The sequence below is a fragment of the Antrostomus carolinensis genome, unplaced genomic scaffold (assembly GCF_000700745.2).
Source record: "Antrostomus carolinensis isolate BGI_N321 unplaced genomic scaffold, ASM70074v2 scaffold5755, whole genome shotgun sequence".
Taxonomy (NCBI): Eukaryota; Metazoa; Chordata; class Aves; order Caprimulgiformes; family Caprimulgidae; genus Antrostomus; species Antrostomus carolinensis.
This window is the reverse complement of record NW_010317017.1, coordinates 109,099-134,548: the sequence shown is the minus strand read 5'-3', so window position 1 is coordinate 134,548 and position 25,450 is coordinate 109,099. Positions and strand designations below refer to the sequence as shown.

Below are 25,450 nucleotides of genomic sequence, written 5' to 3'. Positions count from 1 at the left end.
GAGAAGATACGCACAGAACTACGCAACAAACAGATTACAGAACTTATTTTACTATGTATGGCACATTGTGTGTGTGTTAAAAAAAAGAAAAAGTTGCAAGCAACTACTGAGGGGAAGATTTACTACAATTTTTCTCTTTTTCTTCCCACAGTCTGTTTCGTGATTCCTAATATCCCTCCTGGGATGTCTTGAAAATAACTTGAGGGGGTTCTAACAAACTCTCCTTGTTCAAATACTTATCAAGTCTTCTGTGTAAATAGTGCTACTCGCAGTTATTGTGGAACCTAGGAAAAAATCTTTGGATATTGCAGTAGGTTTGCTAGAAGGCTGATAGTAACTACCCAGGAGATATTCTTTAATGCTCAGAAATATAAAAAGAGGACCCACAGTAGTTACTCCTCAAGGCAAACAGAGGAGCTCCAGTCTATCTTTGAAGCACAGTGACTTAAATACTAATAGAGAACAAGTAAATATACCAGCATCTGCAGGCAATTTTCACAGAAGATTAACAGAATGGATAATCTATGGGCAAGAAAACAGAAAGCAGCTAAAACTAGTATCTTCAAACCCTGATGCTCAAAGCCATAGCCTTGTATTTGTTTTGGTTACTAAATTCCTACTTCAAAAAGTCCTGACCACTTGGTACTTGGCAGGAAATCAACGGGATTTGCAATGACCTGAATCCGCTCAAAAGTATATTTAGATAAAAGCATATTTAGATACCTGAATACAGAATTCAAGAGCCTAAATTTAAGCACCAAAAATCTGACAATATTATCCACGCTAATTACACAAGCCTATTGCTATTCAATAATAACTACCATGGAAAATTTCCATTTCTGGTGCGCTGGTATCAGCCTCCGTGGAGCTGGTTTGCATCGAGATAAGAGAATTTGCAGTACGTACAATAGAGACTTTGTAATAGCACCTGCTAGGAGGTTTATGAGCAAATGATCTAAGCAAATGTTCTATATTTGAACTAGAGTTTTTGTAATATTCTGTAATGTTCCAGTTCAACATCGACACGGCACATTCATCCTCAAATGCAGCCAGTGAAAACTTACCAAGGGATGTAAAGGGCAGGGTAACGTCTTGGGACTGAAGATCTGCAGTATGTAAAGATGAAGGATCCCTGCAAGCAAAATGATGGTGACATTTGCATTCTGGAAGTATTATACTAAGTTTTGGTAATGCTAGCTAGCCTCCACAGTGAGAATGTGAAGCTCTGACATGTAATCTCCAGAATCTTATCCATGTAAATTAAAAGCAAACAATGTAAATAAATTCCAGAGCTCGCTCTTAGACGGATGAAAGGAACATCACAGCTTTGGTTGGTAATTCCCAAGAAGCTTTTAGCATTATGAATAAAACAATACAAACGAGCTTAGAACTGATGCTCTATTTAAAAAAAAACAACTTAAAAACTGAATCTCAAATGTGTACTTTAAGAAGCAGGTTACTCAGCTAAGTGAAAGCACTTCTCACCGTCCAAAAGGATGCTTTTCCACAACGCTGTCAGTAGCAGAGCCTCTAGCTGCAGTCTCCCTGCATGGAAAAACATATCGCTGTCAAAATCACAGCAAAGCTGTGCCAGTAGCATCCTTACAGTGCACATTTTTACAAGGTAAGCTTGTTTTTTTTTTTAAGCAGAGTACAATGGCAGCCACATTCTAATAGTGAAGAAAAGGCATCGTGAAATTGTTACACAAGTTCACCAAAAAAAGTCTATTAGAGTTGGAGTGAATTTAGACTACTGAAGTAAAGGGAATCTTTGGGAAATAAAGGCCTAGATTTGTTGTGAATACCAGGTAGTCCTAGAGATGAGAAAAAGACAATAAACTTCTGCTTTAGACAACTAAAGCCACTGCAATCTTCCTTCTGGTTCCTGACACAACAGTACTTCTATTTAGCTTCTTCAGATCAGCTTCTGGTTATTTGGTGCTTTTTAGTCCATATTTCACCCAACAGTATCAGGTGATTACCATAACATAAATTCTTGCCTTTTCCAGGTTTGAACCTCTGTCTTTTTTCAGGCACTGTAAATTCTTAAGAGTACCGTGGTATTAGGTGAGAGAATGGAAATGGATCATCGACTAATTTCCAAAAACCAGTTAAGACTCATTTTAAATATGAGCATTCCAGAGAAGTAAAATCTTGCTGAATTTAATGTTGACCTTGTGTAGAAATTTCCACCAGCAGCTCTGCTATTGCACCTGTACCCACACAAACCCCCCTGCTAAGCAAGCTGGAAGCATACAAAGTGCTTTCATTAGCGTACAAAACCTTCTTGCTCTGTATCAGCCCTTTTTTGATAACTTCAGCTTTGAAACAAAGAAAAACTAAATCAAGTAAGATTTTATAGCAAATTGCACTTGCCATTTGGCATCTTATAGTCTGATCATGTAACTTTGGATACAGCACAACTTTTAATTAAGGCAGTGGTAACAAAATTAAAAAAAAAAATATAATGGAGCTTCATCTCAGTTTTCACAGGAGACAACCAGCAAAATCTTTGCCCTGCTGAAGCTCCCTACAAGCATCTTGTTCCAGCCTTCCATGTGCCACTTGTGGTATCTTTTGGTAAAGGTTCTCTATTTAATTAATAAAGTATCTACTTAAAAGGAAATTCATTAACTTCTACCAACTTCAGCAATATCCTGTGGATGTCATGACCACATTTTTCTTTACAGAAAATGCCAAGGAGATGAATGCCTTCTGGTAATCCTTCTCACTTGTTTAACACCAATTCTGTGGTACACAGAAACACAAGCTACGGAAATAAAGGACACAAGCCTAGTCAATGAATCTTCTGCATCACCACTTCATTGAGCTATCTCAGACTTCTGATCTACAAGGAGCTTCTAGTCTTTACTAGAAGATAAACAATTATTTTCTTTACTATTTTGACATCCATTTTGTACAACTCTCGTTTTATTTCTCAAAATATTGTCTGTATCATCCTACTGTATTCACTCGATATATATCTGTATCTGTTGTTCATGACCTTTTCAGAAAGGTGATTTCTCACCTCTTGCAAGGATCTGACTGCAGACTGAAGACAGCAGTGCATCCTCTCCTTGCACCTTCTCTGTGTAGAAGGGATGTAGAAAGACAACATCAGAACATAGTCACGTACTTTGACAGACAGCTTTGTATATTGAGGGATGATGAGGTGGAGGATTCTCTCATCCTCATTTCAGCTCTGCAAAAGAACCTTCTTGCAAGAAAAAAAAAATTCTCATAAAATACACATGGTCTGAACCATAAAAGCTTGGAACCCAAAGCAGAAAAGAACGGCCACTGCCACCGTAAACAGGGTACACAGGCAATAATCATACAGTACAGGCTGGCAAAGGGCACTGTTGACTGTCATGCCTTCAAAGGACTCCAACTATGATAGGTAGAGTCAAGGGAGGAAGAGGGAGTAAATTTACTAATTAAAAATCAGACTGAGACACCAATTTCTGTGCATGAATCCCGTTTCTGGTTGTGAAACAGAAGGTTCTATATTTAAGCTATCAAAAATGTGCATGCTGAGAACAGGTAGATCTTTTCTTCAATAAAAATACCTGGGAAAAGCAGAAAAAAACCCCAGAATACATAGGATATTGGGACTGATGTGATTTTGTTCACCAGTACGTATTATGGGAGAAGCGTCACGGTTTAAATAAATTTGATCCTAATCAAAGTCCATGGATTATATTTTCCTTTATGAAAGGAAAATGTTCTGCATTAGAAACATCAAAACTTGTGCTGTATTGATTTTTCAACTTCATGTACCGTTGTCATCATCATTTGTTTTGTAAAAAAATAATTGCCTGAGAGAAAAGGGATATTTATGTAAGGCAGAAAAAGAAGAAAGGAGTTCTAAATTAAAATAAAAGCAGAAACACCAAAAAACAAGCAATAAAGGCAAATAGTATAGTCACTTCCTATTTCCCTACCACCTAAAGCATCTGAAGAACATGGCAAACAACAGAAGCTTTGGAAGCTTTCAGATTACCTCAAGGTTATTCGTAAACCCAATGTTCTTGCAAAAAGGCATCCTATAGTGCTCCTGTAGCACATGAACGGCCAGATCCTAGTTTTAGAAGGCAATACAAGTACACAACACACAACAGAAGTAACAGTATATTACTCTGTATTCCTCATGGTTGCTAAAGGTGATTTTCTGCCACCACTGCTGTCACCCTTGCCAAGATCCACAGGGGAAATGTCACTGTTTGAGCTTGTTAATTCTTGAAGAATCCTCTTTAGATTCTGCAGTGGTTCCTCCTTCAAAACGCTTGGCTTGGAAAGCACCTGAAATAAAATCATGCAGTTACCAAGTATTTACAAAGACACCCTCTTTCTCAGTTCTTACCTATACTCATCCAAAGTCACATGTTTTTCCCCCCTCTGCTCTTGTCTTACCAGTTAGAAACAAGGTGGGTTTTTTGTAGTTATAGTAACAAAGTGTGGAAGCTAGATCATGGTAACTTGAAGACTGTCAAAATACTCTCTGAATATGATTGCACTCTTCTCTGGAAAGTTATCTGACAGAACTGTGTAAAGCAACTAAATATGACTGAGGGAGAACACGGCTAACATCTGTGTTTTCAATTAATGTCGTAAAAATTTAGGTTACAACTACTGCTTCAAGGTTAAAAAACATTAAAATAAGCCTTTAATTATGGAAGCTTCCCCAGCACTCAATACAACCATTACCTGTTTCAATACTCAGAACTGATAATCTTTGCTTATGTGACAACTCTGCTTTCTCCTTTTTAACCTGTGATCCCAGGTACTACTGTACAACAAACACACACAGCTCTGAAGACAGAAACACTATTGTATCAGGGTGTTTTCTAGGCACTCATTCCTGTAAACAGCTGAGCTGTCTGCAAACATAAACCACATTATTATTATCACAGCCATCCTCTGAGATGAAGTGCAATATTATTCTCATTTTACTGATCAGGACTTGAGGCAAAGGCCAGGTTCAAAGAACCATTCCTTCTGTGAAAAACTGGATTTTTCAGACTACTCAGCACTTCACATGTTCAAAACACTGTTCCCACTGACTCCATCTGTGGATGGAACTGGCTAGAAACATCTTGCTAACATGCTTTCATGTTGATTCCAATGGGAACACAGTAGTTTCAGCAGAGCTTATATGGAGAACAAATCTTCAGCTTCATAATGGGTCTGTGTGACACTGAGTCAGACCAAATCCTTCCTTCCCACATTCCAGCTAAGAAACCAAGGCTGTTGACCAGGCAGGGTCTCTGTCTCAAGTGGTGGTGCTGCTTCATTTTTTACAGTAACTAATTATGCAGGAACCAAGAAGATTCAAGTAGACCTTGATTCAAGTTCTCCTACAACTTGTTAGGTCCTCACCACGGTATTACATTAAAAATCAGTCTTTTTCCCCTCTCTATCCTCAGAAGCATAAATTGATTGACTCAAAGAAAAGAGAATGGGAGTGCCTGATGCTGCAGGGATTTCACAGAATTAACTGTCCTTTGTTCCTTGATGTAAATGTTTGTCACCACATTAGAAAGTAAAACAGAAAATATTATTGAAAAATATCTGCACCAACTTGTAGTCTCCTACAGATTTTGAGGTAAAAATTAATGAAAAGACCTCTAGCAAATTCTATGGGAGATACATCAGGTGCCTTTTGGGGAATTACATAAAATCTATACAGAAAATACCAAAATAATATTTTATTTATTTTTTTTCAAGAGAGATTTGAGCTGATCTTTTCTGTAACGAAAAATTAGAACACCGCTAGCATCTAATTTAAATCTAAATGTAGATGTACTGAAAAAAAAGGAAGGAAGGGCAATGATGTCTACTAGGATAAAATTGGTCAGCTTGGGGAAAGATTTAAGTATTAAAAGCTACTACAGGACAATCAGATGAAGGCATTTATCATGAACTATATACAAGTCTATCTTCACTGCCAAATGTGATTTACAGCAAGTAAAGTACTACCAAAAAAAAAGTGAAAACCAAACTGCTTACAGATCAGTACCTGCAATTTTAACAGTTCATAAATGTTATTGGTGATAGAGGTAAGATAAACTCCTATTACAAACTAGAGAGTTTTTATTGTACAGTTGATTTTTACCTACATTTTAGAAAAGAAAGAAGATTTGAAAGGCCATAATGTACAAGAAGCTACAGAAAATTATTTCAGCTTTGCTGGTAAGCATTCCCTCTTGGATACTACTTAACGAGATGCTCTCTCCCACTTAGCAATTCCAGGTGATCTGTAATCTTTGGGACATCCCTGTTTCCTGGGCAGTTTCCCATTTTGAGGCAGGTACTCACGTGAGGGGCACAGCTGGCCAAGCTCAGGGCAGGTGGCAGGACAGCAGAGTGCAGGTGGGAAAGAGGCACTATGTGCTGCAGCTTGCCTGAAGCAGAAGCTGACGAGTAGCCTGGGCCCTGCAGCTCCTGCAGAAAAACATCACCCAAGCAGAATAAGCAAGTAGAGCTAAGCAGAATAAATGAGTATAGACAACAGGCAACTCTTTTAGTCAAATCTTTTATAATAGAAAGCACTCCATTCTCAAAACACTTCCTATTATTTATTAGGTGTGCTCAGATATAACCCTTTTAGTGACTGAACTCAGTGCAAGACTGGCAGTTTCAGGATTTTAACCTGTGCTCTGGAACCATTGAAGTGGAGAACACCTCAGAGCCACCACAAAATTAAACTCACAGTTCTCGTACCCTTTTTCCCAACTTGGGTGAGAATTTCTTTCATTGGAATATGGACTCCCCACCTTTGCCACTGTTCATATGAAGTACTTTTGATTGTACTTTGTATTTTGATTCGTATTTTGAGTAGAACATTTAGTTTCTCACTCAAAACCAGCAACTGTGATGGGTCACTAAAATCAACGATGATTTTTTATGACAACTACTGTTTCAAGTGTACTATTTGTTTATTGTAGTAGTTTCATTGGAGCCTTAATAGTCTATAGTTATAAATAAGGCAAAGGTAAATAATATTCTCCATTAAACTCATTAGTAAAGACAAGTGATTGGACTAAATCTATTGGGCAGCAAAAATTCTGGTCTCTGTAACAGAGATACTGGCCTTACATCACTGCCTGATTTCCCTATGCCCTACCTTTCACTAATAGCTCCACAGATGTCAATTACATGTCTTCCATTTTCTCTCCCAGATGCCTCATGACCATATTTCCTTTCCCTTTGCCAACATCTCTCTTCGCTTCTTAAAAAGGAACAATTTTTTTTGTGCTGCCTAACTAATTAGTATAATCAAATTAAACTCAGAGCCCTTGTTTCCAGCCTGTACATAGCTTTAAGGTTGCTGGTTTTATTTCAGAGTAACTGAAATTATGGACATGACTTGTGCAGCAATGAGGTGCTCCATGTAAAAAAGGGTTTCAGAACACAAACTTTTTAGAGTATTTACAATAAATAGGGTTAAACCTAAAGTTAAGACACAAAGTAAACGCATCTAACTTTATACCCATGCTTCTCAGTAACGTACTTACTTTTACATGTAAAGTATGCTGCAGTCTGAAGCGCATAGCTTCTTGTTGCTGCCACTGGATTATGCACTGACATTCTGCAAATTGCATGGATGCCTGTGAAAGAGGGTAGAGGACACATAAATTAATTTTCTTAACTCTCTGTGGATCATCCTTCCCTGTCTTGTTTCTAATAAAGAAAGAACAAGGTCACATACAGATGCTGTATTTATCTACAGCTATCAGTACAGAAATACTGCAAGATGACCAGATGCCTTTCTTGATAGGTTTACAAAAGCAACTGACTGGTTATATGATCCCAGTAGATGGATCACATCATAGTATCACAGAAGGGAGTTAATCCTGTCAGGGACAGTCCTAGACCTACTGAACACCTCTGGGATTAGAAAATTCAACTGTGCAAATGAGGCAAAACTATACTCAAAGTTTTAAAACAGATGGCTGATAACTTTGTTGATCTGTCTTTGTTGCTATATACTCTTTCTCTTTAAAGAGTTTACTCTGAAATTTGTAAGAAGATCTAATCATGTAGCTATTTTCCATTCAGTACTTACCAGAATTTCAAGAAGAGAGGAAGCTCGAATCCAAAGCACAAAAAGAGAGAGAGATACCTTTATGAAACAGACTGATTTTATCACTCCAGCAGAGTTCTCTCTTTGGTTTTAAAATAAAACCTGACCCTCTTTCTATGCTTCTTTATGATGGCCACTGAGGCATGGGCAAGCTCCTTGAAGCACTGTGGATGTGTGGTTAAAAGCAGCAGCTTTTGAACATGTAAAACAGAATGATTAATGATGAGCAAGATGGCCAATTACACTTTCTGGTGTTTATACAATGGATGCTCTGCAATGGTATAGACTAGCATACTGTGAGACAACACAGTACCATCCTCACTAACTTCTTAAGAATTGTTCTTCAGGGTACCATATATGCTAGTTGATTCAGTGGGAACCTGCCTCCACCGTGCCTCAGCTTCTCTGTCAGTTGGCTAAAACTATGCACAAGGATATGTGTTACAAGGAAAGTTATGTTTCCAGTATCAGTCATTTAAAGTAAGAAATGTCACACGTGGGAAGATACAGGACAACTACTTGTATTTTATTTTTTTTAAATAATAAAGCAATTTGAGAATGACACCGTACATGGAAATTTACATCCTGAAAAGCAAGAATTCTGAGCTGCTGAAAAGGACTCTTCCTTCTGGAAGGGCAGCAACTTACCTGTAGGGCACCTGGGATTTATGTGCTAGTCGGATCAGAATGTAGAACCTAGCCTTAAGAGTCAGGTATGTCAGCAACAGAAACCTCAACTAAAAAAGGCAAATGAAACAACACGATGATGTTCTTAAAAGGACCCACACAGCCAGCTAACTAAGCTCCCAGAAAGGGCTGAGCACGGACAAGTGTGTTCAGTCACTGTCTGCCCACATTCAGTTCCAATGGAGCCCCTGTTGTAATGAATAACAGTTTCTCTTGCCAGGGAAAGGAGCTGTGCCAAGAGCCAGTGAAATGTCTGGAAGGTCAATCTGCTTTAAATTCCCTGCAGCTTGTATGTCCCTGAGCTAGTAAGGAGTCAATCAAGAATTCTCTTCATGAAAATAGAAGTCTTTCACCATTAAAGAAAACTGAAGACAGTCTTAGACATCTCTTCAGGTATCTTACAGTACATGCAAACAGGACATACTAAATACAACCTAGGTAAGAGGTCAGGCATTTTCTCTTCTCAAATGACTGCAGAGAAAAGCACCCAGCAGTGTCACTGAACTGAAAGCTACCTAAAATTACCTTATCAAGGGCTGTCTCCATCTTAGGTAATTTTTCTTTCAGACGTCTGTCTTGTGATCTCAGGATCTCCAGTTCCCCAGCAATCCTGGTGTTTTCTGCTGTAATATAGCTCAATTCTTGACTTAGTTTATTATTTTCTTCTCTGAGGTAACGCTTCTCCTGAATTTAAGATGAGGACAACAAAGTAAAAGTCAAGAATTTGTAACTACCTATATTATACATATTTGTTTTCTGCCAATGTTTTTCTCTTTGAAAGATCTGAATTAACACTTTCAGAAGTTTAGCTGATGCATCTTGCATAAAGATGAGGTTTTTCAACAAGAAAATACGTCTTATAAAGAAAAGGACAATTGGACTGGTCCCAACAAAGTAACATATTGGATTTTAGATCCATTTTGAAACTGGAATTTTATGCTTCAGGATCCACAGGATCCAGTAAAGAAGGACAGGTTATAGTGAACAGATATAAATGATCATTCAGTAAACTCCAGTTATTGGTAATGGAATGATTTGTGACAGAAAATGCTAGAAAGATCTCAATATGCTAGACAGACCTGGATGTACAGAGCTGACAAGCAGAACCACCTCAGAAAACAAAGAGGGGAAGCACTGTGGGCTAAATTCAGAAGGATACAGAATACATTAGTTGTCAAGAGCTTGATTTTTATTGAAACTAGTACTGTTCTTTCACAGAAAGAGAACAAATATAAATTAAATCTTGTCTTTATGCAGAAGGCTAATTTATGTGGTGGAGATATTCCCTGATATATGGTAGCAGGAAGACAGGGAAGGTGCCCATTACATCAAGTAAAATTCTCCCTGGTCCTTCTTGGGCCTCTTGTGCTTTTGGCCATGCATTTCTCCAAAGAAAAAATTCTCTAGGTACAGTTAAATACTTGTACACAGAGCTCTTGTGACCTTTGCTGCATTTGTTGTTGCCTCTTCCAAGAATTTAATCTTGCTCTGCAATGCATCTATCTGTCCTCTCTTGGCTGTGATCTGCTTCTGCATTCCCACTGCAACTTTCATAGCTGTAAAAGACAATGTTAATTCTCAATGAACAAAACTGATTGCACATTCTGAGTTTCAACAGAAGACAGTTATCAGCTATATGTTAGGATAAGTAAGTTGTACCAGGATCCCACAGTCACTTCTATGTTCAAACCACCCGTTAGAATCTGCTGGAGTTCTGTCCCAGGTAGTGGCACCAGACCCACCACACACACAAGACAAGAAGACAGCGTTCCCTGGAAATCTGCATGAAGATCATCTGAGAAAACTCAGCTCATGGTTTAAGTTTTACAGTATGTGGTAGGTGGTAAAATACAAATGTTATCATCTGCAATATTTTTCATTTATTTCACCAAACATCTGGAATATTATTACAACATCTACTGAGGGATCAAAACTTACAAAAACTCCTCTTGTTAAAAGACAAATGTGTGGGATTTTGGGGAAGTTCAATCCATAATTACCATGGCCATCAGATCCCTCCATCATCTTTAGAGCAGCCCTGGTCTGCTCCAGTTCAGCTTGGGCAGATTTCAACTGTATTTTCAATCTGTTTGCAGTATTTTCCATCTCTTCGATTTTACCCTGGTAATCCCTCTTCAGATCTTCAAATCCCTCTGGTGAGAGTAAGTAAAGATTTCAATTACAGTGGCAATAATTAGCAATCTTTTAGACTAAGATTACTGATCTGCTTTGTACTCTCTTTAAAGGAATATTAGATGTGCAGATAGCTAAGACAGAAAGTAAATAACAACCACTGCTAACAAATGCACAACCAGTAGCTCATTGTTCTGCACGTCAGCAAAAGTTTCTGTTTCACCAGAAACAAATGTGCTCTTTGGTTGCTCGCTCAAGTAACATTCAAGAAAATGATATAAATCCACATTTCTGAGTTCCTGCTGCTAGAACCAACTGGATATTGTGAAAGCTAAGGGTATTAGTGAGACAGCATTTTGCCATGGGCATTCTTCTCTTCAGCCACACTTACAACCAGACTTAGTTCTGAACTGATCTAATTTGTCAGGCATTCCCCTGCAACTCCACTTCTCAGCTCTGTTTTTTATATCTCTCTTGAACTCCTCTTATGTCACCCATACCAGTATAAACCAGCCAGCCATGTGCTCAGACTCTACCAACAGCTTGGCCCTAATTCCTCTGTGGTCATTCACTCCAATAAGCCTTTGTCATACCTCATTCACCCTGACAGTACTATACAAACACACAAAGATATGGTAAATCTTCCAAGTAAAATCCCATCATACCTTTAATTCTCACAAAATTTAATGAATTTAGAAGTATAGTTGAGTTGTGAAGAAATAAATGTTCCCAATGGATATTTTATGAGAGTACTGGGATGTGTACAGGGCAGAGCATGTGAGTAATATTATCTGTCTGGCTGCAGTGCAGATTTAACAGAGGATCTCCCTGAATTTGGGTGACTGCCTTGGGTCCAGCCCCTAATTTTTTATTTATTTATTTATTTTAATATTCTCTTGATCCGCTTCCCCACACATTAGTTGTGAAAACAGACCTTGGAGTTAGAACATAAACTTTTAAATAATACTGTAGCAAAACTGCAACAAAACAAAGTTCTACTGTAATTTGGCCAGAGATGGTTAATGGGATCCACTAGTGCTCTTAGAAAGTGGTCTATTCCACGATCCATTTCTATTCCATGATTTACTAAATCTGCTTCTTTGGTCTCCAGATTGAGGTGGTTTATATATTATTGCTCCAAGTAGTGAGAGACTGCCGTAAAGACTGTACTCCCATCATCCTGTGCCAGAATCCCAAGCCATGACTTAGCTCTCTGAAGCTATCTGACCATCCCATGCTGGCAGGGAACCTTCTGCTGTACCAGCAGCCATATGTGGATTCAGCAAGCAAGCTGCTCTTCTATTTTTAACATCAGCCCAATTTAGCAGCTATCAGAGCTGAGCTAAGTCGAGGCTCCCTACCTGCAAGGCCAGCTAGCTCACTCCGACTGGCTTGGAGTTCATTCATTAGCTGGTCTTTTTCCAGTTCCATATCATTAAGTGCATGGAGCCTCTCACTGCACGTGTTTACCAGTTTAACCTTCTCCAGTTCCAGCTCGCTCAGTCTGGCCTCCATTTCATGTATTCTGGCTTCTTTCTCATCCTTTGCAATCTACTTACATAAAAAAACAACAGCAATTCTGTGTTACATACATTATATAAAATAACCACAAAGATGTGCAGACATCATGACTTGAAGTCTCAGTTGTCAGAGAACAGTATGGGGCAAGAAAGAAAAGAGTAAAACAGACAAATTACTTTGTGAAAATTGCTATTCCAGGCAAAAAGGTTACAATAGAATCTGGTGTAAGGTATATATGAAAATGATTTCCATTCTCTTGTAGCGCTACCCCCATAATCACTCCTAATGCTCAACTGTCGTCTCACCAAAGAGGATGAAATTCCCTATCTGGAATGAATTTTGTGTGAAGATGCTGACCTGCATAAGACTACTATATCCTGTAATTCTTGTCTGAGAAACAAGCAGCGTCCTCAGTTTGGAATTCTGAGTGCTCACTGTCTGTTATTTCTCAGCAACACTTTGTATTTCTGGTTCTGTTCCTGGTGTGGACAATGGTATCACTGAGGACAGCGTGTTACATTTCAGCTTTCACAAACCTTTTGGCAACTGCTTTGCATCAGTGCATTATTCATTTTTGGTGGTAATGTGATAATATTATTCTTCTCTGCCCACTAATTCTGCTAGTGCTGTTAGGATTCAAGGTGCACTGTCTGACCGGCTTTAAAACCACAGTATTAGCAAATGAAGGTATAGATTTAAAACCAGAAAACATTTACGGTCTTACACAGAGATAAATACAGCACCAGTGACACACCTTAAGTTCTTCTACTTGAAGTTTCCAGTCATTTCTTTCTTTTATAAGCTGAGATTTCTCAACTTCCATCGCTCCAGCAGTTGGACTGCGTTGGCCCGCTATCTGGGTCATGTTATCAATTTGTTTTTGCAAGACCTCAATAATCCTGTCCTTCTCTAACAGCTGCAGCTTCAGTGTTTCACACTCTGACTGTGCATTGTGTAAACAGTCCCCTTCATCTTTTAGATGCTGGAGCTCCTGCACGCTACTGCCAAGCTGTGAATGTAGCTTCTTGATTTCCTTATTGGTAACATCAAGGGGTGTCTTTTTTTCCTGCAGACAGGCTGTCAGATTTGACACAGTTTTCTCAGCAGTCTCCAAATCGATCTGTTTGGCTTTAAGATCTTCTTTAACTTTGCAGAGTGTTTCCTTGGTTGACTCCAGCTGGACAGTCAAAGAGGAGATTCTTCCAATGCTTTCATTTTTTTCCTTCATTGCAGCCATCTGAATAATAGCAACATAAAGATTGACCAAGAGAAATGTTTATTTCCACCTTTAGAATTTCCAGTCACACTTCTGGTTTTCTATAGTTCATCTTAAATATCTTAGTTTTACAGGAAAATTAGGTCAGCATGGTCTGGTCTGCAATGACTATGTGATTCTTCTGGTTTTCTTTCATCTTTCTCCATTTTAATACATGAAGTATTGCTTAGAATATTGTTTCTTAATCATAGAAAACGAAAAATGTTAAAACTGATGTAAAAAAAAAAAACCAAAACAGCACCATTAGTCTAAATAACTTCAAGTGTTAAAACTCCACTGACTGCACTGTAAGTTGACAAAAAAAAATGTATGTACATGAATAATTTATTACTGATTTTATTCCTGCAGGCAGCAATGTGCATCACTTAAAGCCCCCAGTATTGTGACTCAGGAACTGCTAATAGTACAAAAATAGAAACAGAAGAAAATAATGAACTTCCTGGAGGGAAGATTTTAAAGGAAAAATAATGGATTGAGAAAATGTAGAACAATGTGTGAGGTAGCACAAGCGTGTTGGTATTAGAAAATAAAGTCATTAAGTTGATCTTTACTCATAATTCAAAGTGGGTTATCTAATTACAGCTCATTTTTGAGGGGCTGAAGTCTCGAAGAAAGGGGAACGTACTACAAGTCAGTGTCTAAGAACCTACTTTGTCAGAAGTAATTCTTCTGACATAGCACCTCATCCAGCTTAGGGTTATAAACACAAAGTTCATTATGTGTTCATTAAGCACTACCTAAAGAAAGGCATTATGAAGGCCTTTAATTTACTAATTTTTCTTAGAGAAGTGCTCTCCACCTACAATACTGCCTTCAACAGTGTGTTACGTCTGGCAGGATCACGCTTTCTGGAAACTTACAAAACGTTTTGGAGGTTTACAGTCAAAATGAAACACGCTATTAGCAAAACATTCCTTTTCTCACAAGGCTTGTATGTCACACATCAAAATTTAAAAGAACACTTCTACTTTTTCATCAGTAAAGAGAAATTAAGCCAGGACAGGTCAGATTAACAGAGAAAAAAAACCCAAACCAAACCAAAATGACAAACCACTTTTCTTTGAAAGAAAAAAAAAATACATCACTGACTGTGATGTACCTGCATCTGTGGAAGGAAAATTTTGGCAGACGAGCTCCAGAGGCCTCCCAACCACAGTAAGTGGAGTGACAGTATTCCCAGCTGAAGTACAGCCCCCAGCCAGCGCGCCTTCTATCCTGAACACCACCCCACTGCCGCTGCTCACCAACCTGCCGCTCCATTTGCCTGTGACATTCAGTCTTCATTTCCTTCACTGTGTTTTCCATGCGCTGCAATTGCATGTTTTTGTTGTCTAGTTCCCTCCTTAGATGGTCAATGGTGATGCTGTTGTCTGTGTTCCGGTCCCAAAATCGCTTGTTCTGCTCTTTTTCTAGATTTAGTTCTACCTCTTTCTTATGAAGTTCAGTCTACAAGAAATTAAAGTCATCTCCCTCCTTGAATCACATTTAGAATTTTTTTTTTGTTCTTTCTCTTAACATTAGCAACATTCAATTACATGGTCACATACCTGAAGAGGAACTACTGCATGGATTTACACTTAGCAGAAGACAGGAATATTGGCTAAACGAGTCTGACACCTCCTACACATTTTCTTCCAACAAAGTAATAATTTTCAATTTTATATATCGCTGCTATAATTATTTTGAAGCTTGTAACAACTCAATGCTGAATTCTTTCATGTCATTTATATCTATCCCAAAATCAGTGTAAGGTATAAAATGAAAAAAGATTATGCTGTGTCAACATCAAATGAAAAACAATGAAGCATTACATGCCAAGGAAGGCTGCTCTCGATAAATACCCATCTTTACCACTAGTAAGAATTGTTCATTGCTTGTTTCATTTCACACAGGAATTTGTCACATGTTCTCCAGAGCTTAAATCTTTTCCACCTCAGATATAATCCTAATATTACATAATTGAAATTAATAATTATAATTTAAAATGTAAATAATATTTAAAATACTGCCATACACATTTCAGAGCTACTAATTTCAATAATATGAATTTACAATGTGCCCAAACTGAATTATCAATAGGCATTTCTGCTCATCATAGCTTTTGCTATTGTTACCTGTCTGCATATTGTTAAAGCTGAAGTAGAGAAATAAGTAGGAAGCTCAGAAAATGGCAGAATGAAAATATGAGCTGAAGACAGCGAAACAAAAGGAATCCTAAAATTAGATTCCCAAATTTCAATTATGCAATGCTTATTCTGACTCCAGTCTTCTCTATAACTATGTACAATCTGTAGGAAAAGATTTATACTAACATAGTCTTGAAGAGGAGAACACCATAGGGAATGAAGTAATTTCAGTATGTCCTTCAGAAGCACCGTGACACTAACTGGGCAAACAAACCTAATGGAACCACATAAACTGATATCCCAAAATTCAGTCACGAAGGAATAATTTTATGTGCAGAAGAGCAAGGCTCATTATACTACATGAAGCCAGCTGTGATGAAACCAACTCTGTGGCAACATTTTTTTATACTGTATGTTCAATTCGTGAATAGTCTCAATCTCAAGTTACAAAGGAATGTTTAGTGCTGTTAGAAAAATCATGGATATGCCTTGCAAAATATGTGTTAAAGGACCAAGGTTCCTTAACAGAGAGATCTAAACTATGAGGTTTAAGTGAAGGTAGCTCAGCACCTTGAACACGATTCGCATAGGATTCAAAGACTTTGAATTTATCACAAAGTTAATCTTAATTTTTAATGTCCTGAATTGCTAATGGCAAAGGCCTTTGGGAAACTTTCTTCAGAGCTAATTCAAATTTCTAGTAAAAATAATCCTCAAACTTAAATAAGAGGGGGCTGCTGCACTTTGGAAACAAGCACTGCGCAAATCTGAACACCAGCAGTAAGGAGAGGCTTTCAGAAAGCAAGATTTTTTTTCACTACTACACTTGTTTTTACCAACAACTGATGAATCTGGTCATTCAGATTTCCAGATTCTTGTCTGCGTTGATCCTGTTCTTTCTGAGCTTCTGCTATCTCAGAACGAGCTTGGTGCAACTGCTTCTCAAGACCTTCAATCTGGAATAAAGAGAAATAATCATTAGGAATTATCTTAATGTATTCTATTTTAAATAGTACATTGGATTTCTTCTAGTTTTCTTCTAGGTTCTACTCAAAAGAATTACAAATGTCATCTTTTGGCTCAGCAGTTATTGCCTAAGTGTATTCAAAGTTGTCTTGTCTTCTAGTGATTATACTCAACTCCACTGCAGAGTTAACTGGGGTTGCTGAGAATGAACTGGCTTCCACCTCGATCCACAGCTCTTCAAAAATTTCTTACCTATACTGTAAACAGGGAATGGAATGGGAAAAGAGCCACTTTAGATAAAAAACCTTCAGGCTCCTTGCTTGATTTGCAGTACTACTAGTTAGAAAAGCCAACACAATCCAGGTATGAGGAAAACACAATTTACATGGAATAATTCAATGAAAGAATACACAGAATCTCCTACAGTGTTCTTCTAATAAACACTTTAGGATCTGCAGTCTCTCTTTTGGCTAACACCAAAATCTGGGCATTTGCTTTCTATTTCCTTAAAAATGTTTATCCAGCTTGTGACAAAAGCAATAATCTCTTCTGTTCCTCCTCTGCCCCTTGCTCCTTTTTTCACCCATCCAATTATAATGATGATAGAATTCTTTTCAATTAGTAATAGACCATTTATGCAGGGCTAGTCCCAAAACCTCTTTCCTTTACCAAATGGGGACTGGAAACATCAGGATGATATGAAAGGATGTTGTCAAGGAAAGTTCTGAAGATCTTCTTATGCAGTTCTTCTTTCCCAAAACTGGATAAAATCAGTAATCTTCTCTTCCTAGAGCTCCAATGCCAAAGCAGCAGCAGGACATCATCAGGGCCTTTTCCTCCTGTAATTGCCTGAGGTAATTTTTGAAAGGGGCTTCTCTCATCTTGTGGAGCCTTCACCATGAAATCTCTTTACTGAGAAATCTTAGTAAATTCTAGATTATTTCTCCCTGAAACCCTCCTAACACAACTCCTCCGTATTTCCAAAGGAAATCTAAGCCTGAAGTACACCCTCTACAGAGCTCAACAACCGTGTACAACACTGGGCTTTCACAGGCAGTGACAGAAAGAGCTGCCCTCACACAGGGCCTTGCCTCTACAATTAATTGAGGGAGAACTTGATCCCAAGTATATATTCAGCCATAATCACTTTCTGTTCAATGATACAGTGAAGTTCTTCAGACGCCCCCAAGCCTAACAGCAGGTTTTATGTAGCTAAGGCAGAGGGGGGTATATTCCTTCACTATCAATAGATTAAGAAATCTACAGGCAAACTACGTTTTGCTCCAAGTGGCAGTCACTTTCTCTGAAAGGATGCAATTTCTGACAGTGTATGAGATGATGGATCAGCCTACACCACTTTCTAATATAGATTTTAACACAAGCATATCCAAACAAAACACTTATGTATTTACATTTACATCCACTAAGTGAAGTGCCAGATTTTCCGAGTGCTGAAACTATGTGGTATCAACAACTAACCCTGGCTTTAGTTTTTACCTAGTCCTTGGAAAATTTTAGTTGTGAAGCTGTTTTCCTACCAGAGAAGCTGCAGAGAAATGCTTGTTGTAACAGACATACAGTTGTAAAAGCTTTATTTAGATTCTCTCTCACACCTTCCCAGGAATGACTCTACATAACAGCCCCAGATCAAATATCTCCAGCTATCAAGTTGTCTCTCACTGAAGCCCACCTTAGTAATTCAGTGTATTACACTTCCTATTCAAAAAGCAATTTTTATTGGACCAAGTAGTATATTTTTTAAGAATATACAAAAGTAACATCTTCTGGAGTTGGTAGACTGTGAAAAAGCAGCCTTAAATTTATTCTCAGTTTCCAATTTTACACCTGTTAAAAGATAAACATTATGAAAGGGAATAGGCTAATGAATATACACTACAGTTACAGCTACAAATGTGGTATGACCTCATGCTGTGCACTGCATGACTTAAATCAAAAGAATTCAGGTCAACAGACCTAACATGAAAAGCATCTTGTATATTATACTCTTCCTTGAGGATGAAATGCAGTAGTGGAGATTAATTTACAAATCTCCATAGTTCAGTTAGGATGCTGTGAAAAGTCACTTGTTGGAACTGACTCTTGTGAGTTGTGATACATGTGAATCAATGGAATTGATAAAAGTGGAAACCTACAGAAATGATAGAACACAACGTTCCTCCTGCTCGGTTTTATAGTGGGAGTACACGTACAGCATGGCTGCACAGGCTTGACCTGCACATACATCACTGCCATTCCCCCTCAGACCTTTCTGGATCGGAGACGATCAGCTCTGCCAAACTTCACAGCTCTCCTGTGACCTGAACTTTCCCTTTCCAATAGTATGTAGGAGAAGGATGCCTATATCCACATGACTTGTAATCTAAGCTGGATTTGGATTCAGAGAGCATTTCTGCATGGGTCAGCTCCAATGATTTTTAATGGGAATGGAGAGCAACTGTTTTCAGGTTCTACAAAAAACGTAAATTATCTTTAATCAAAAATAAGAGAATTTAAAGATACACAAATTGTTTATAAAACTAGAATCCAAAGCAGTGAAATAAGTGGAAGATGCAACAGATGTGATAGGGAAAGGAAACATAAAATGTTGCAGTTACTGACACGGCAGAGATTCTGAGGTGCCACTGTAAGAAGTTCTCCCCGTTTGTCTACAGTAATTCCCTGCTGTACTACCTGGAAAAAAGTTCATCTTTTGGGAGAAGCACAGTTAAAAAAAGTTTGTCAAGACCAACATTTTCTAATGGGATTATGAAATGGTTTGAACACACAGGTGTTGGCCAGCCTGTCTTTTTTGCCTATATTATATCCTACTGACAAGAAGCTAAAAAAGTTAAAAGACACTTAATTCATAATGGGGCATCTCTAGGCACCTGAATGCTTCTCGAGCGCTGCAGTAACCTCTTTGTTCTCCCAGCCTGGCACTTACCAAGAGAAAGGTAGCAAAGAATTTTTCTGGGCAGTACTACTTAAGTAAGAAGCTATTTTTACTGCCTGTTTTTTGCTGATATATTCTCTAGTGGTATAGTGGAACGGTGTTCTTGTCTTGCACATGCAAGTGATGTCTGTAGTGCACAATCATCTTAAGTCTTTCCAGAAGGCATTATTTATGGTACATTAATCAAAATTATTCTGCATTCAGTAAGTTTTGCAAAGCTATTTTCTGTTAGAGAAAGATAACTTGTTCTTAAAAATAATACAAACAAATAGTGTTAAGGATAATGTAACTTATCTTGCTGTCCACACAGTTTTTCTGAAGCAATCCCTTATCAAAAGGCTCTCCTTATGTATCCAGAACATTTCAGATATCCACGTATCCAGTGTCATTGGCACTAATGCTAACACACAAATCCATACACACCTTGTCTTCGTACATCCTCTGAGCTTCTCGTAATTCAGAACGCAGCTGAGAAACTGTAGCTTCCAGGTGATTAACTTGATGTGCATGCGCTAAATTTTGGTTTCCTGTTTGCTCTCTAAGAAAAGTTCTAAATGGAGAAATTAGAAACCATAAGAACCATGAAAGCATGAAACATTTGTGGTTGTTTTCACTGCAATCAGTATGACCACTGAAACTTACTGCTTTGAAGTACGATTATCATTCAGAGTGGGATCACATAAAAATGACACCTTCTTACCAGTTAGATTTGCTCCCTGATAACCACTTCACATAAAATCACATAAATTGAAATCCTGATGCTTTTAATTCCTGATGATAACTCATTCATTCTCAAGCAAGTTCTAAGAAACGCTTTCAAACGCACCCCAACTATTCTACAAGCAGAAATGAGAAGCATTTTGCTATGAGCAATTCAGTCTCACCTATGCAGGTCAGATACTAATGCACACTGATCTCACCTTAACTTTGCAACACTGCATGACATGTCCTCATTTTTTAACTGATATACTGAGTCCCGATTTCTGAGTCATCAAGTAGCCAGTGAGAATTTGTGTCTTTTTATTCTCACTCAACTGTTACCAAAGTCAACAGTACCAACACAGCTATTCAACCCAAATGAAAATTATCCTTTCTTTAAAATTACCTTTCATTACTATTTGTATGCAAACAACCCAACTGTTTACCCACACCTGTTTGTGATTCAACCAAATATGCTGCTGGAAATTAATTTTGTATCCGAATCGATAGAACATATAGAAGGTAAAGGTCATGGTGCAATGTAACCACCTAAAACTGCACTCAGCCACAGCTCTTAGCTTGCATAACTCTTTCATCCCTCAACTCTAGCCATGTACTCCAAAGAAACTGTTCACAACCCAGAAAACAGAGATTTATCATTCCAAAAGCTGGTGGCAAGAACAGAGCTGATGGCTCAAGACAGTCTGAACTTCCAGTGACTTTGCTGGTGTCATTCTTCTTCTGAACTGCAGCAGTCTGAGAAGAGAACCAGCCTGAGCTCCCCGATTCTCAGAGCTTGCCTAAAGCCTGGCTATTTCGCCTCTCCTCTATTTAGCATGGTTTCATGGGGTTTTGGTTTTTTTCCTCCTTTTTTTTCTTTATTCCATAATTTATGCAAGGACTGCTTAACTCTTTAAACAAAGACAGAAATAAAAGTGTAGAGCAGAGAGTAGAGTATGCTAGCAGCGTAAGCTTTCACTCAAATTAAGGTTATCCTTCACATTTTCTATGCTATAATCAAAAACCATACTGAATGATCTCTGTCTTGCTTTGGATACTGTATGTGTAGCTGTGTGCAGTTAGCTTTACCGGCCAGTGCTGCCACCTCCTGCTCATGCTCACTCATTAGCTGCTAAACTCTGCTTCAAAAAGAAAATTCTGGTTGTCATTTTACTCTTGGCAAGTAATAACTTCTCCACTGAAGAGGTAATGTTTTTTTTCAGTAGTCAGAAATGTGATCATTTTGATGTTCTATTGTGAATGGAATATTCTGTATCAAGCTGCTGACTCTTTGATTTTGAACAGATTACTGTATAATTCAGGTGGATCGCTGGGTAAGAAGGACTTCTTGAACAATGAAAGACAAAGCTCTTAGTGAAATTAGGAAGAAAAAGCTGATGTAGCCACCAAAGTGATTATTTTCAATCTTTTCTTTTAATGCTGGAACAAGTCTCCCAACAAATTGTAGATGTTCACCAAAGTGAGCAATCATACTTACAAAAGTAAGGTGCACAGATTATCACAGAATCATAGAATGGTTTGGGTTGGAAAGGACCTCAAAGCTCATCCAGTTCCAACCCCCCTGCCATCAGCAGGGACACCTTCCACTAGACCAGGTTGCTCAAAGCCTCATCCAGCCTGGTCTTAAACACTTCCAAAACAGCATTTTTTGAAGGCAGTGAATAAACCAGGAAATTGTCAGCATGGAATGAAAAAGCAGCAGGAAGTCAAAAGCAAATAAACATCTGGAATAGAACAATTACTAAATCCTCAAAGAAAAAAAATCATTTGCTGCCTCCCAGCCACTCCCTCCATCATATCAGCAGCAAAGAATTATCTGTGCAAGCTTAAAAATAAAAAAAAAGTTCTATTTATGTTTTATGAATAAATAAATGGAGAATAGGTACCTATTTTGATGTTGCTGAAGCAGAAGATGCTTTTGGGTCTGTGAATCTTTTTTCAATGACTCAAGTTCTTCTTCCACCTATTGTAAACAGATGACAATGCTAACCCCTAAAGAAAAGACAGTCGAAATAGTAGTTTTCAAAGTGTCATTTCCACCCTTTCGCTTCCAACTTGAACTGTGAAAATGTGCACGATACAAGTTAAATTCCAGCAACACACCCACTCTCAAGTTGGGGACTGTGTAAAAGGCTGGCACACCAGCACCTGCCACCTTAACTGCATTCGTACCTCTCTATGCCATAACAATTTCCTTAGGCCAGTTTAGATGACAGCTCATGGAGTTTTCAAAAATATTTTGTAAAAAACAGAACAACAGAGTGTTGGAAGGAAAATCAGCATTTTCTTCACATACCAAGACAACCTTTTCTTTAAGGTATGACATCTTTGAGTCTAAATCTCGCAGGACATCAGCAAATGCTGTGCTCAGGTTGCGGATGTGTAGGCTAGTAGCATCCTCACACTCACACAGTTTCTTGTCTGTGCTGTTTTCGTAGTCCATTAGGATGCCACGTAGTTCCAGAAGCATTTCCTCATGGTTGTGCACCATCTTTTTCAGATGCTCAGTTTGGCTGTCAGCCTCCCTCAGCATCTCCTCCTGCAGCTGGATGGCAGCTTCCAGCTCTTGAATAGTATTTTTTAGCTGTATTTTTACATTCTTTTGGCTCTGGGATTCCTTTTGTTTGAATCTGGAGACCAAATAAATAATTTAAAGAACAGGATTCACAACATGGATTTTTACCCTTACTAATAGTTATAATACTTACGTTGATTCACTGCTGGTTTTTTACAACTATATAGTAAGCCATCTTCTAAATCAAGGTGCCATAATCTCATTGTCTTCATTCCTGAGGGCAAGCTTCTCCCTTAGAAGATCTGCTGTACTTCTCAAAGCCCATGTATACACTCTCCATAATACATCTCTCTTGGCCTTCATACCTGGTATCCTGAAGCGCATCTCTTTCCAACTGCAATTCCATCAGTTTGGTCTGCAAATCAGCAATGATCAGTTCTAAATTGATTTTCTGTTCCTCATTTAGCTCAGTGGTCTAAAGGAGAAAAAGAAATCAAGCAAACTAAACCAACCAAAAGACTGAATACACAACATAAAAAAAAAAAAAAGAGGCTGAGAGCAGCAGGGCTGTGGGAATTAAGAGGTTCATTTTGTTTCTTTTCGTTTTTTTAAATTATTTCTTAGTTAATCAGCTAGTCACACTGTGCAGTGGTGGACTGACTGTGCATGGAACACCGTCACAGGGATTGTGCCAACAGCATCACTACCCATTGCCTATTTCTGTCTGTCAAATGACATGTGGGAATCACGACAGCCAAGTACAATTGACAGCAGCCAAGAGGATGCTCAAAATAGCACCGATGAAACTGTCCAAAGACTCAGCAATTTAAAAAAACAAACAACAAAAGCTCATCTATACTTAAGAAGCTGCCCCAAATTTGCAACTCACTTCATTCAGCCTCTTCTGCACATCTCTACCTTTCCCCGAGTATTCTTCCAGAACATTTTCCACACGTTCTTTGCCAGCACCACACATGGTTTTTTTCTCAGAATTATTATGCATTTTGCACTTGGAACAGAAGACACTGTTGGGTGGACTGCTACCAGTACCAAAAGAGACTGAGTTTTCCATCACTGTGCTGAGAATTGAAGAAGCTAAAACACTCTGGTTGGTGAGAAAAGGGCCAGCAGTACCTGAAAGGCAGATAAATTTAAGTGTTGAAACAAAAGTTGTTACATGAGAATAAACTGTCATCTGTACAAACTGGACATTAGTGCCTCCCAGAGCCTATCTATCAAGAGTCAAACCTAGGAATTGTCTTTTCTAGGACAACAAAGCCAGCCAATTCTAGGGTTGCACACTGGGTGGGGAATACCAGAGTGTTCAGAGGAGAACACCTCAAAACTGCTCTGCTTTTACTGTGGGCTTGCATCAACAAGAGCTGCTCAAAATACAGGGCCTAAAGAGGATTCAACTTGAAACATGACATACAAAACTAATAAGCACCCTTTTAAATCACTAACTGTCTGCTATGTTTATACTGATTTACTCCTATATCTTGTTCTGAAATCTGTTTAATACTTGCCCACACTAGGCATACTGCCACTTGGTAAAGATTCCTCATGACTCAAAGAATACATCGTTGATTCCACTGGGAATTTGGTGGCTTTTTCATGGAGCTTCAGAGCCTCTTTTGTTTGTGTTTCCAGGGCCTCCCTGCAGAACAGCACACAGAAATATTTGCTGAAAAGGCAGGACTCAATACAGAAGAGTTTCCAACTGCACGGCGTCACAAATGCAACTTGAAATGAATAACTGAAAAGAGAAGTGAAACCAAAGAGTTTATTTGGTAACATTGTTGTATTTTCTCAGATTGCACTTGTACTTGGCAACACAGTGACAGATCTTCAACTGCTGCAGCTCCACTGTAGCCAACTGAACTACCCTGTTTTGCCACTAACAGGCATAATGAAGTCCAAACAAGTAAAATAACACTTCTTCAAACATACAGAACTAACTTACTTTATCTTCTAAAAAGATATTTCCTTTTATTTCCACATTTTTTTTCTCCTAGCTGGCCAGTAAAATGCTACCTTAGTGACACAAAACCGTAACTGTATGGTTAATCAAGCCCACAGAAATCTGTATTTAAAATACTTCATTTGCAGGCATAATAAGAAACACCTCAGAAAACCTGTAAATTCAGAAAAGCATTTTGTTATATAAAACCTCAAGCACAGAAGAAAGGAAACCCATGCAGATTCAGACCATCTTATTTCATTGGAATTGATCAGGCAATAGATCATTTCATGAATTTCTGGTGGGGGAGGAACATGTGTGTGCAAAGAAAGTAGACAGATAAGGGGGGAGGGGGAAGGCAAAAGGAATTTTTTCTGACCAAAAGAGAAGAAATACAGTCTAAGTGAGTAATGGGCAAGTTTTGGCAATTCACCTATAAGCTGTAAACAGAAGAAAGCTAAGAGGAAACATGAAGAAAAAATAGTTGAGGGACAAAGAGGAATCTGG

General features: G+C 38.3%; 1 protein-coding gene across 1 annotated transcript; it reads right to left on the bottom strand.

Moving 5' to 3' along the window:
- Window positions 1-4,134: 4,134 nt before the first annotated feature.
- Window positions 4,135-23,959, bottom strand: CCDC158 (coiled-coil domain containing 158). The gene is given in 17 exon segments (XM_029085073.1): window positions 4,135-4,302; window positions 6,319-6,444; window positions 7,518-7,610; window positions 9,299-9,457; window positions 10,217-10,329; window positions 10,774-10,926; window positions 12,268-12,457; window positions 13,182-13,664; window positions 14,952-15,149; window positions 16,666-16,785; window positions 20,172-20,286; window positions 21,478-21,528; window positions 21,530-21,586; window positions 22,355-22,431; window positions 22,765-23,098; window positions 23,349-23,458; window positions 23,873-23,959. Coding segments are annotated over 17 exon segments (2,634 nt in total).
- Between the last annotated feature and the right edge of the window lie 1,491 nt (window positions 23,960-25,450).